The sequence below is a fragment of the Triturus cristatus genome, chromosome 3_2 (assembly GCF_964204655.1).
Source record: "Triturus cristatus chromosome 3_2, aTriCri1.1, whole genome shotgun sequence".
NCBI lineage: Eukaryota > Metazoa > Chordata > Amphibia > Caudata > Salamandridae > Triturus > Triturus cristatus.
Window position 1 is genome coordinate 977,134,263 of NC_140584.1, and position 13,419 is coordinate 977,147,681.

Below are 13,419 nucleotides of genomic sequence, written 5' to 3' on the forward strand. Positions count from 1 at the left end.
CAGGGATGAAAGCAGATCTTTCAAAGATTATTATAGGGCAATGGAGAACCTTGATTCAAGAATGAAAAAAGAGGGGTGCTTTTTATTGTAAAGATCGGTGTAGGAGTAGCAGATGAGGGTGAGAAAATGTTTTCCCAAAAAAAGTAAAATCACAATAGACAAATGGATACCGAGTGTGTTTCATAAGAAAGATATTGCCAAATGTTTGGCAATGAAAACAGAGGCCTTTTTTCCAATTGTTGAAGATGGAGAACAGCAGTTCTGCATTGAGAAATACAGAGCAGAGATAAGCTTATAACTATATGGAGTTATAGAACAACAGGAAGGATCTCCCAAATAGTTCAATTACTTTTGGCAAGATGAGGTCTGTTTGTATACTCTTTCTCTAGACTAAGATAATGAACTGTGGATATTGTTTGTATTTAGTCAAAGTAGTCTTCGATATGTTTGGAGGGTAACTGATTTTGCAAGAGAGAGTGCCCTCTTTAATTATGAGATCAGTATCACGAGGAGGTAATGATAAGGAAGACTAATCAGGTTGAAGAAGAAAGGATTCCTGATAATTTAGACATGGCAGCATTTCAGCAGTTGTTTATTGCAGCTTAGTCACTTCAGTAGAGTTACTAACCTTTCAACAAGGAAGGGAGATTTGCGCACAGTATCCGTTTCAGCAGTATAGCATACCTGATCTTCCAGGACTTGTACCCTTGAAATCCATGATGCTAAATTGTATCCGCTGTATCAAGCGCTATCAAAACCGCAAAAAAAGAACTGCAACATCTTATACCAAGTTCTCTAGCGTGGAAAATGTTGCACATGATTATTACATTGCTGCAAATATATTGTGAAAAATACAACTTTTTTTTTTATTGATTGAAACGTAGCACTTTTCCTTTGAAAAACATGTTTTCCTTTGGTGGTTTATTTAATGAAAATGAGACATTTCTGTTTCAGAGGATTTAAAAAGACAGAATGCAGCACTCGAAGCAGCACAATCTGAACTGGGGCAACTACGAAGCCAGTTGTCTGAAGCACAGGCTGAGATCGAAAACATTAAAGCCATAGCCACTGTGTCTGAAAACACAAAACAAGAAGCTATCGATCAGGTGAAAAACCAGTGGCAAGAAGAAGTGGCTTCCCTGCAAGCTATCATGAAGGGTAAGGCAGAAGAATGAACTGTTGGGGTGCAAGTGAACGTCTGATGAAACCATCACTGACCCAAGGTGTCTGCGTGTTTGGAGTATGATTTAATGTTTAGCCTAGTGCATGCATGCTCTAGGTTACACACCTTGGAATTTATATAAACTGTTTCTTATGTTCCTCTACCTTAGCTCCTATTTAGTTTAATATTGTTGTGAACACTGTGGCAAGTCCATTTTAAGGCACTTCTATTTCATTATGTGCCTGCTTGTACAATCGTTTGCTTCCTTCAGTAGGAAATGTGAAGTTTTAGATGCACACAGAAGTCTTTCTCTCATGTCTGCTTCCTACCTAGGATATTGTTTTTGTTACAGGAGCATATTATCTACATGTAAATGCAGATTACATATTTATCAACGTATTTATTTAGTCTTCTTGAGGCTTTAGTGTCTGGAAGTATGGTTTTGTTTTATAAATGAGATAAAATTGATGATCAGATAATCTAATAACCCATTTATCTGACCATTGGTTAAAGGGGCTTAGTTCTAGGGCTATCGTGACGGTTTGCAGTGACAACCGACCTTTATCTGAGCCTGGTCTGGGTGTGGTGCAGAGAAGTGGTTTTCAGCCATGCACTGATAATCGTTACCAGATAAAAGCTGTGATAGCGAATGGCTAAACGGCTATTTTTTTTATCAACCAACCTTGATCTGAGCCTGTACCGGAAGTGGTGCAGAGAAGTGGCGTACAGCCTTGCACCGATGATGATTATCGGGCAAAAGCTGTGCTAGAGAATGGCTAAAGAGCAATTTTTTTTTTTTTACAAAAAAGATGATGTGCTGTACGCTCCATAGTAAAATCAATTTACAGGTGTGCTATTTTTTGCTTCTGCTAAAATTAAGTAGCAATAGCGTGTTCGGATGTCATACTTTGCTGACCATGTAACGCATTGCTATATTTATTTTCTCATGCTCTGTGGTGACAATACTTTGGTTTTAGAAATAAACATTTTCTCTTGTTTCTTAGTGCTATTTCGAGTGTGTTGTGTACGAAAGATGGTTTGGATTTCCATTGTCTATGAACTGATTGTGACAAGAATATGCTCCCTACACAGTATTGTTCAGTGAGTTGTGTATGGATCGCAGCCCAACTAGATTTCTAATTTCGATTGGTGCATTGAGCCAAGCCCTTGCACCAGGAGGGTTAGAAATCCAACCCCTTAGGCCCTGGAGGGTGAGGTGACGCAGGCTGTGATAACGTTGCAATCTTACCATCACATCAATCAGTAAGAGTAATAATAGTTCTCTTTTACTAGAGATGGCACTTGACTCTCTCCATCCTTGGATGATTGTTATAATTCATAAATACTGAAAAATTCTTTGTGAAGGGAAATGTAGTCTTGACATTTAGCAGCCACAAGAAATACATTAAACTCTGTCACCTTAAGGCATCTGCTGCTGTACTATCCTATAGTGTAGTACAGTCCTAATTAACAATAATACGTTTACATTTTCCTGATTTGTGGCAACAATATGCAGCTGAAATGTTTTAAGTAGCTAATTGGTTTTGCTTCTCTGAATATTCTATATCTTTACCTTTTAGGGTAAAGCTCTGTATTATGTCACATAAAAAAACAGATTTTTGTTTTTTCCACTAGAGTGCGGTTTATAGAAAATTCAGCATAGACACATTTTTCCCATTAGATCTTATGGTATGTTATTTCTGATGGGTACATCTGCCTGAGGATTCCTCATCTTTTGAATTACCCCTACGGCAGCATTCCACGGAAATTATTTTCTTAGCTCTCCCTCGCTGACGAGGACATCACAATAGCATGGCTCCGCTCGCGACTCCTTATGACGTCACCGGAGCCATAAGAAGACCTCGTCGGCGTGCTGACGTCTGTTCCCATTTTTCCGCGCCGTCAACGCGTAACGCTTTTTTCTGGGACTCTCCATTTTACATTTGATAAGATTGTTTCTATCTTCTACTTCGTGTTGCGGTGCGAATGGCTACTTCAAAAAAGTCGGGTTTCAAGCCCTGCAGGGAGTGTGGGGGCCATATGTCCATCACGGACCCCCCACGATGGCTGTCTCTGGTGTCTTTCTTAGGACCACGCCGTCGCAGGGTGTTAGTGCTGTTGGAAGATGAACCCGAAGGCGCTGAAGGAAGGTGATGCGAAACTCTTCATGACGCGGGCGAAAAAAGAGAAGAGGGATCGCAAGGGATCGAAGTCGTCGACCTCTCATACATCGAAGTCGAAGAAGCATAAGAAGAAGAGAAGGCATGGGTCTCAACGTGCTATCTTCGAAGGGCAGGGCTTCGAGGTCGGCTTCCCCCGTACAGCGGCGTTGTGACAAGGATGCCATCTCACCTTCTCCGCAGGGGATTCCGGCCCACTCTCCGGTATCGAGGGATTTGCTGGCGCCCAGGGCTTCTCCGACACCCAGGGAGTCTTCTCCTGCAGCTTTGCCTGTACCGACTCAATGTCTCCAGCACTGCAGCCTCAGCCCCCTGTAAGGCCTCGGATGGATCTAGGCTAAGTGGCTTTGGATCCTTATCCTCCTTTTCAGGGACCAGGACCAGATCCGTCTCATTGCCCAAATGCGATGTTTGGCTTGTTTGCCAAGGCAGCTTACCCTACCGGTTTGCCGTCTGGCCTCGTGGGTCTATTTGAATTTGGGCATTCCCCAGCAGTATGTCCAGGCACCTTTCATGCCGACGGCTCCGTCATGGCAGTTTCCGGCGCCAAGGTTTTTGACTCCGATTCCTTAATCTCCGGCGCCGTCTGGTGTTGGGCCGACATCTTCCCGGATTCCAGTTGCGCCATTACCCGCTTCGGAAGGGCCTCCTTCAACTGCATGGCTGGTGCCGCCGAAGCTGATCCCAAAACAGCGTTCCTGGAGGGAAGCGCAAAGACTGCTGGAGGAAGAGGAGTACCTGCAAGAACATGAGGAAGGGACGATCCTCGACTCCTTGGACGTTTTCGAGGGCCTGTGGGAGGCCAGTGGCCTGGATACTTCCCCGGAGTGGGAGCTTTTTTCGCCGAAGACCTTGCCTTCAGAGGATGTTGCCCCTTACAACTCTGTTATCAGTAAAGCCGCACAACTGTTGGACCTTCAGCTCCCTCAGCTGAGGTGAGGTCAAATATCTTGACTGAAGTGTTACATTCTCCTTCCCCTCGTGTTGAGCCTCTGCTGACTTTCAACAAGGCGTTGACTGAGCCGATTAGGGAGGTGCGATAGAAGCCCTTGTCTGCCCCCACAGTTTCTAGGTCAGTGGCAAGACAATATAAGCCTGCTTCTGGTGATCCAGCCTTTCTGTCTGCCCATCCTTCGCCAGAAAGCTTGGTGGTTCAGGCTTCTTGTTCCAGGCAGTCAACTGGTTCCTTCCCCCACTACCCCGGGGGATAGAGACTCTAAAAAACGGGACTAGTCTGCCAAAAAGGGGTTCTCCTCCGCAAGTCTGAAGTCAATCAATGCCACATTACATTCATGCACTAATGGAATCTGTCAAGCAAGTAGCTCCTATGTTGCCTGAAAATTACAGTGTTCATTTTTTGGAAGCGCTATCGGACACAAGCGGCAGCCCGTCTGGTCATTCAGTCAGGTCTGGACACGGCGGACTCAGTCGCCAGAGCGATGGGCTCCTCAGTGGCTATCAGGAGGCATACCTGGATTAGGTCTTCAGGGTTCTCTCCAGATGTACAGGCTACTTTGCTCGATCTACCCTTTGATGGATTCTGCGCTGCAGCGTTTCAAGGACAGTAGGGCTACTGTAAGATCCTTGGGCCTGCAGTCCCAGCCCAGGGTCTATGAATACAGAAGGTATCGCGGATTTGGGAAGGCAGCTTCCTCTCGGGGCCATCAACAGCCACAGCAGCAGCAGCAAAACCCTCTATACAGGTCTTACAGAGGGAAAGGTAGAGGCCGTCTGCGAGGGGCCTCTCAGCTACAGTCTTCCTCCTCTCCCCACCACCAGTACCACGGGAAAGCAGCTCTAGATCCTCTATCTTGTAGCATGGTGGTCCTGTGGGGGGCCGGGTGTCCCATTTTCTACAAGATTGGAAATCGGTTACTTTGGAGTGTTGGGTTTTGAATCTTGTGGATAATGGGTATGCCCTACTTTTTCAAAAGTTTCCACATTCTTAACCTCCCTGACAGGACTCGTGTTCAGAGGACCATTTGCTGCTTTTGCCACAGGAGGTTCTTGCCTTGTTGCAGAAGGGTGCGATAGAGGTGGTTCCGGAGCAAGAAAGGGGTCTGGTATGCTACTCCAGTTATTTCCTGATTTCCAACCCCCCCACCACCCCAAGAAGGATAACCGGTTGAGACTGATCCTGGACCTCTGGGTTTTGAATTTTTACTTCGGGCAGGAAAAGTTCAAGATGTTGACCCTAGCTTAGGTTCTTTTAGCACTGCAGCAGGAAGACTGGATGGTGTCGATTTGACTTGCAGGATGAGTATTTCCACATCCCTATTCTGAAGTCGCATCTGTAGTATTTCTGATTTGCGGTAGGGTCTCAACATTACTAGTTTGCAGTCCTTCCTTTCGATCTCACTTCCGCACCACAGGTGATGGTGGTGCCAGCACATCTCAAAAGGTCGGAAATAGGGTTTTCCCCTATCTGGACGACTCGCTGCTCTAAGCAAAGTCGCCAGGGATGGTGCTGCATCACTTGCAAGTAACAACGCAACTGTTGTTCAACTTGGGTTTCTGGATAAATGTATCCAAATATCACCTGGTGCCCTCTCAGTGCAGCCTGTTCATACGGGCAGTACTGGACACAACTGTGTGTCGAGCTTTCCCGCCGCCGCAGAGTTTTCTCAACGTTCAGGAAATTATTCCTTTGTTTCACGATGGAATGGTTGTTCCAGTCCTGAAGGTCCTATGCCTGCTCGGTCTGTTCATTTCCTGCACACTGTTGGTCAACCATGCATGCTGGCACATGAGGGCACTCCAGTGGTTCCTCTGCGGGCAGGGGTAGCGGCACAATAGAGCTATCTGGGAGAAAGTCAGGAGGACACTGCAGCAGAGCTGTATTGGTGAAGTGTGCCGGGCAACCTGTCTCAAGGAAAGCCTTTTCAATCTCCTCCACCGTTGGCAACAGTAATCACGGATGCCTCCACCCTAGGGTGGGGTGCTCATCTGGCAGACCTGGAGATCAAGGGTCTTTGGTCTCTGGAGGAAAGGTTGCTTCACATCAACCTTATGGAATTGCAAGCAATACGTTTGGCTCTCAAGGCTTTTCTTCCCTCCCTTCGTGGTCAGTCGCTTCAAGTCCTGATGGACAACATTACCGCAATGTGGTACATAAACAAATAGGGAGGGGTAGGGTCGTATCTTCTCTGCAGAGAGGCTTTGCAACTCTGGTCCGGGGCTCTGGCCATCAGATTTGTGTTTGCAAATCATCCGGCCGGGGTGCTAAATATGCATGCGGACAGTCTGTGGGCAATACTTGGCCAATCACGAGTGGAGGCTTCATCCAGAGTTGGTCCATCACATCTTTCAGATGTGGGGGTTTCCTCGGGTGGACCTTTTTGCCACTCAAGAGAATGTGCACTGCCTTTCATTCTGCAGTCTTCGGTATCCGATGCAGGGAGCGTTGGGGGACGCGTTTCAATTGGATTGGAGCTCGCAACTCCTTTACGCACTTCCTCCCATACCCTTGATTCCTTGTGTTCTGAGGAAGATTCGCAAGGACTGGGCCCAAGTCATATTGATCGCTCCGGATTGGCTAAGAAATGTGTGGTACACAGATCTTCTTCATCTCTCTATTTACCCTCCGCTCCATCTCCCTCTCAGGGCAGACCTCCTCTCGCAGTCGCGGGGCAGGTTCTACATTCCCACCTCCAGAGCTTGCACCTTCATGCCTGGAGATTGAACAGGGCAACCAGAGTTCTTTCTTTCTGCCACCGGATGTGGTGGAGGTTATTTTATCATCCAGGAGACACCAAATCTATTTATTCCGCTAAGTGGTCCAAGTTTGTGAAAGGTTGTGGAGAGAGGTCCATTGATCCTTTGAAGGCTCGTTTATCTGACGTACTTGGCTTTTCACTTTCCTTGGCTCAGCAAGGTTGTGCTGTGGCTACGGTAAAGGGTTATTTGTCTGCTTTATCGGGTTTCCTCTGTTTGCTGGACCAGCCGTCTTTGTTTAAGTTCTCCATTGTTATGAGGTTCATTAAGGGCCTCACCAATAGGTTTCCTCCCACTCCCTTCCTTATGCCTCAGTGGGATTTGAATTTAGTACTTACTTCACTGATGGGTTATCCTTTTGAGCCTCTTTATAGTTGAGGCTTCTTACGTTGAAGACTGTTTTTCTGATCTCTATTACCTCAGCCAGGAGGGTAAGTGAGCTTCAGGCTCTTAGTTTTTAACCATTCATGCAGAAAAGATGGTTCTCAGGACCAGGGCTACTTTCCTGCCTAAGGTGGTCACTCCTTTCCATCTAGGGCAGTCTATTCCCTTGACTACCTTCTATCCTCCCCCCTCCCCCCCCCTTACCCTTCCAAGTAGTAGGAGAGACTTCACCATTTGGACCCGAGGAGGGCTGTCCGCTTTTACCTGGACAGAACTGGGGACCTAAGATTGGATGACCAGCTGTTTGTGGGCTATATTGGAAGGATGAAGGGCAAAGCTGTCCACAAGAGAACGCTTTCCAGATGGACCATCTTTTGCATCAAGATCTGCTATGCCTCGGCTAAGGAGCTGCCTGAAGGTATTAGCGCTCATTCTACCAGAGCCAAGTCGTCTTCTGCTTTGGCTAGAGGTGTTCCTGTTGTAGACATCTGCAGGACGGCAACTTGAGCCTCTCTCCACACCTTTGTGAAGCATTACTGCTTGGATTCTTATGTTAGCAGGGACGCCCATTTTGCATGCTCAGTGCTGCAAGACATTTTGGTATAGGCAGGTGGCCACGCTGTTCCTCTCCTGGAAAAGGATGAGGATTCAATTCAAAAGGTGCGGAATCCACTGGCAGATGTATCCATCAGAAGAACAAGTTACTAAACTTTGGTAACGCTTTTTCTGGTGGATACAGTATCTGCCTGTTGATTCCTCACTGACCCACCCTCCTCCTCGTTGTCCACTTGCTTATACCAAAAAACTTCTGACTGTTTGACATTGTTATTTTTCATATGTCCTTTATATACCATACAGTTTGTTGCTAGGAAATGCTTTACTTTTTGGCTTTTCCTTTTTATGAATATATATTTATACTTGTATTTTGTTGTCGGTCCACCCCGTCATCTCAAGGGCACGCAAAAAATGGGTGGAACAGACATCACGCCGACGAGGTCTTCTTATGGCTCCGGTGATGCCATACGGAGTCGTTAGCGGAGCCGTGCTATTGTGACGTCCTCGTCGACGTGGGAGGACTAAGAAAAGAATGTAGGTGGAATGCTGGCGCAGGAGTAATTCACAAGGTGAGGAAATCACAGGCAGGTACTGTATCCACCAGAAAAAGCGTAAGCCAAAGGTAAGTAACTTGTTCGTTATCTAATGTTGTTGTATTTATGTAACACTTACTACCATTGACGAGACTTTGAAGCATTTTTTGGCTAGTGGCACACTACTCCCAAACCCAAAGGTAGATTAGTGATGAATTGGTAGAGGAAAGTTCGAGGCATGTGAGCTGCTGAATTCATATCTGTGCATAGATCGCCGCCTAGTGTTGGGTCCGGATGTTTGCACGTTGTTGTCCTGGAAGAGTCTTCGAAGTATCCTGAGATAGGTGACTCCTCCCCTGGACCACAGTGCGCATGGGCATCCTCTCCATCCTCAGATTGTTTTTTTCCGCCATTGGGTTCGGATGTGCTTATCTTGACTCAAGTTAGGAAAAACTTTTTTCAGGCCAAAAGGCCTGTAGTTCGCGTCGGTACTGTTCCCGATCGGTATCGACAGTTACTTGTTAGTTTACTAACTTCAAAAACAACTTTTTCGCATCGACATCGACACCATCGACGATGGAATCGAGGACACCATTCAAGCGGTGTCCTGTTTGCAATGCAAAATATCCCCATGTCGACGTCCACCCGGTGTGCAACAAATGCCTTTCACCGGATCACGACGAATCCACATGTATGGCCTGTGCCCGATTCCGATCCAAAAAGACTCTCCGGAATCGACGAGCAGCGAGACTTGAAGCGCAGCAAGCGGCACCGGCCCCTACCAACTTCTTCAGCGCCGAGGACGAAGATGTGGAAGGCGTGGAGAACCTACCCTCCAGCCCCGCTTCCGAACACAATTCCGGATCGGAAGACATCGAAGAGCAACTCTTTCACAGGGATGAAGACGACACCGAGGTAGGAGACTACGATGAGGCCTTAGGGGCCGAAGAAAGTAGCTCCGGTGACGAGCAAGGCCTACCCGTACAGACGGAGGATATCCCAGTGCGTCAATCTATGGCTCCAGTCGAGGGATCGCCTTCGGGCCTTACCCAAGACCTATCCCGCAGTTCTTCGGCCCCGCCCTCGGGCCCGGCCTCGGACATTCAGCGACAGCCATTAGTACCCAAAACGACTGGTTTCCCTTCATCGAAACCGAAACCAAAAGTCGTGTCGGTTCCACAGAAACCGAAACTGAAAGTGACACTGGTCGGATCGAAGCCCACTACACCTTCGACGACAGCAAAACCCGTCGGCGCCGACCGCACCAAACGGGACTTCGGTGCCGAACTCGCAGCAGCCGACGTCGGCGCCGACACACGGAAAAAGGCCATCGGTACCGCCAAACCGCCTCGGCACCCGGCACCGAAACAATCGGCTCCGGCCACGAAGGTCAAAATGGCCACTGCGTCGCACACCACTTCGAAAGCAGCACCTAAGGCCCAATCATCGACGCCGTCGACGGCTACTACCTCTCCTCGACTCGATGACCCCGTGGCCCCGAAGAAGCCCACGCCTGCCTCTACAGAACCGCTCGGCGCCAAAGAACCGTCGGCGCTCCAGGTGCGACAAGTTGCAGCGTCCTTGCAACGCATCAAAGAAAAGGCAGCCCTCCAGGACACGTTGGGCCCCGAGCCGAAAACAGCTCAAAAAGCTGCTTCAGCACCACCCCATATCACCTTTGGCCTGCCGCCATCCACAGCGCCCAAAATGTTTGAAATAAGAACACGTGTCACCCACACTAGGATCACACCTGCAGAACGCTCTCCTCCGGAGACGTCACCGTCCCACATCATCGATGCCGACACCGGCAGAATTATGCTCCACAAGCGGAGAATATCTTCCGAACACGCTTTGGACTCCTACCGGATCCCGCTAAAGAAAAAGCTGCCAGCGGATTCGAAACCAGTTCTTTACGAACGTCTCCATACCTCCTACCCAGATCCACAGTCCTTCTCTCCGACACCGACATTTTGGAGGACTATATGGCTGACGACGTCCCCTACCCCAGAGAGATGGACCCTGAAGGCCAACAGGACCCTGACCAGGCTTGGGATGACCCTGTAGACACAGGTGCACCTATGGATACACAGGACACGCAGCTATATGGCGCAAAAACGTCTCCCACAGAGGACACTGCCGCATTCAACGCCCTAATTGAACGTGCTGCGGCAAATCATGGTGTGCAACTCCACTCTGACACAATCGAGGACGATTTTCTTATGGATACTTTCGCATCCTCAGAAAGAAATATCAAAACTCTACCCATGTTGAAGGGTGTCCTCAAACCAGCAAAGGACATTTTCAAAGAACCCACCAGGGCAAGAGTAATAAACCCCAGGATCGACAAGAAATATAGGTCGGCTCCTGGGGACCCTACGTACATTAGAGGCCAGTTGCCTCTGGATTCCATCGTAGTCGCAAATGCTCGCAAACGGGCGCACTCGCAGACAACTGGGGATGCTCCTCCCCCGGACAAAGAGTCCAAGGTGCTCGAGACCTCCGGCAAACGGGTTGCAGCCCAGGCAGCTAACATATGGCGTATTGCCAATACCCAGGCGCTCCTAGCTCGCTACGATCGCGCACACTGACACATTAGAAACCCTACTCCAGCATCTCCCTGACCAATACAAAGAGGGAGCAGAGATCCTCATCAGGGAGGGACAACTCCTCACGAACGCATCCATTAAGTGTGCACTGGATGCCGCAGATACAGCTGCCAGAGCAATAAACACCAGCATCATGCTACGACGACACGCCTGGTTACGAATCAAACCTGAGGTTCAAAATAACATCCTCAATCAGCCGGTCAACCCCGACTACTTATTCGGGCCAGACGTTGACACCACCCTAGAAAAAATAAAAAAGGACACAGACACTGCAAAGTCCATGGGGGCTCTCCAAACGCAGACCTTTCGGAGTGGCTCCTTTCGTCGCCCCGGAAATAGAGGAGCAGGTAGAGGACAGGGGTCACAGCAAACCTACAACAAGGGCAACACACAAAGTACCTACGATAAAAACACCCGGGGTGGTTATCGTGGCTCCAGCACAAAGGGCAGAGGACGCGGATACGGCAATACCAGGTCCTCCCCCAAGAACAAACAGTGACGCCCTCTACCTTCCTCCCGACCACATAACACCTGTCGGGGGAAGGCTACAAAGGTTCCTGTCCACGTGAAACACCATCACCACGGACAGGTGGGTCAAAGATATTATCAAACACGGTTACTGCCTAGAATTAACCTCCACTCCACCCACAATACCACCAAAACACAGTCCTATGTCCTCAGAGCACTTAGCGCTATTACAGCAGGAAGTGCTCAGTATGCTGGAAAAAGGCGCAATAGAGGTCGTACCCGTCCACGAGCAAGGCACGGGGGTGTACTCCCTGTACTTCTTAATACCAAAAAAGGACGGGTCACTCAGACCTATACTAGACCTGAGACCCCTCAACCGCTACATTCTCTCAGAGCATTTCCACATGCTCACCCTACAACAAGTCCTCCCGCTGCTCAAACAGGGAGACTTCCTGGCCACGCTAGACCTCAAAGATGCGTATTTCCACATACCCATTCACCCCTCACACAAAAAATATCTCAGGTTCACTGTTCAAGGGCAGCACTACCAATTCAAGGTTCTTCCCTTCGGCGTGACAACAGCACCCAGAGTCTTCACAAAGTGCCTAGCTACTGTGGCTGCACATCTACGGAGGCAACACATTCACGTCTACCCTTACCTGGACGACTGGCTTGTTCAAGCAAAGTCAGCCCAGCAATGTGCCAGCCACATGTCCCGCACCATTCACCTTCTTCACAGTCTGGGGTTCTCACTAAATTACCCAAAATCACATCTCCAACCCGCACACGTACAACAGTACCTAGGTGCGACCATAGACACTCTGGCAGCCACAGCTCAGCCAAATTCAGTGAGGATCAACAGCATGCAAATGCTGATTTCCAAGTTCAAACCCCAACACTCCCTTCCTGCGCGAGTGTTCATGCAGTTGATAGGCATGATGGCCTCCTGCATCTTCATAGTCCCACACGCGAGACTACATATGCGCCCGCTTCAGGAGTGCTTAGCTCGTCAATGGAATCAGGCTCACGGGCAACTAAAAGACCTAGTGTTGGTGAGCGGTCGGGCATACAACTCTCTGCATTGGTGGAATCCACAAAACCTTTGCAAGGGCCGACCGTTCCAAGAGCCTGTCCCACAAATAGTACTGACAGCGGACGCGTCTCTCCAGGGATGGGGAGCTCATGTACTCAGTTACACAGTGCAGGGACTATGGACAATACAACAAAAGAAGATGCACATCAACCTTCTAGAACTGATGGCAATCTTCCTAGCAATGAAAGCATTCAAAGTACACTTGTGCAACAAAGTCGTGTTGATCCGGACGGACAACATGACCGCCATGTACTACATACAAAAGCAGGAAGGAACACACTCTCCACAGTTGTCTCATCTGGCTCAGAGCATGTGGAAGTGGGCCATTCAGAGGAACATGTTCCTCATGGCGGAACACCTCCCTGGCAAGGACAACCAGATGGCGGATCTGCTCAGCAGACACAGCCACCAGATGCACGAGTGGGAGTTACACCCATCAGTACTCCAACCGTACTTCCAGCAGTGGGGTCATCCAGAGATAGACCTATTCGCCACAAGCAAACGCAAAATGCCAAAGCTTTGCCGCCAGGTTCCCACATCCGCAGTTGCAGGGCAATGCGATATGGATGAACTGGTCCGGGAGATTTGCGTACGCTTTTCCCCCAGCACCATTGATACCGCTGGTGGCACGCAAACTCAGACAACACTCACTAACACTCGTCCTGGTTGCTCCAACATGGGCACGCCAACCATGGTACACCACCTTTCTCGAACTTTCCGTGGT

At 48.7% G+C, this 13,419-nt stretch overlaps 1 protein-coding gene across 1 annotated transcript in view; it reads left to right on the forward strand.

The window, feature by feature from the left end:
* RABEP1 (rabaptin, RAB GTPase binding effector protein 1) overlaps positions 1 to 13,419 on the forward strand; it is a 989,154-nt gene that overhangs the window by 152,212 nt on the left and 823,523 nt on the right. Inside the window, exon 3 of the mRNA XM_085649558.1 lies at positions 955 to 1,158. Coding sequence (XP_085505684.1) covers positions 955 to 1,158 — 204 coding nt within the window. The remainder of the gene's footprint in view (positions 1 to 954; positions 1,159 to 13,419) is intronic.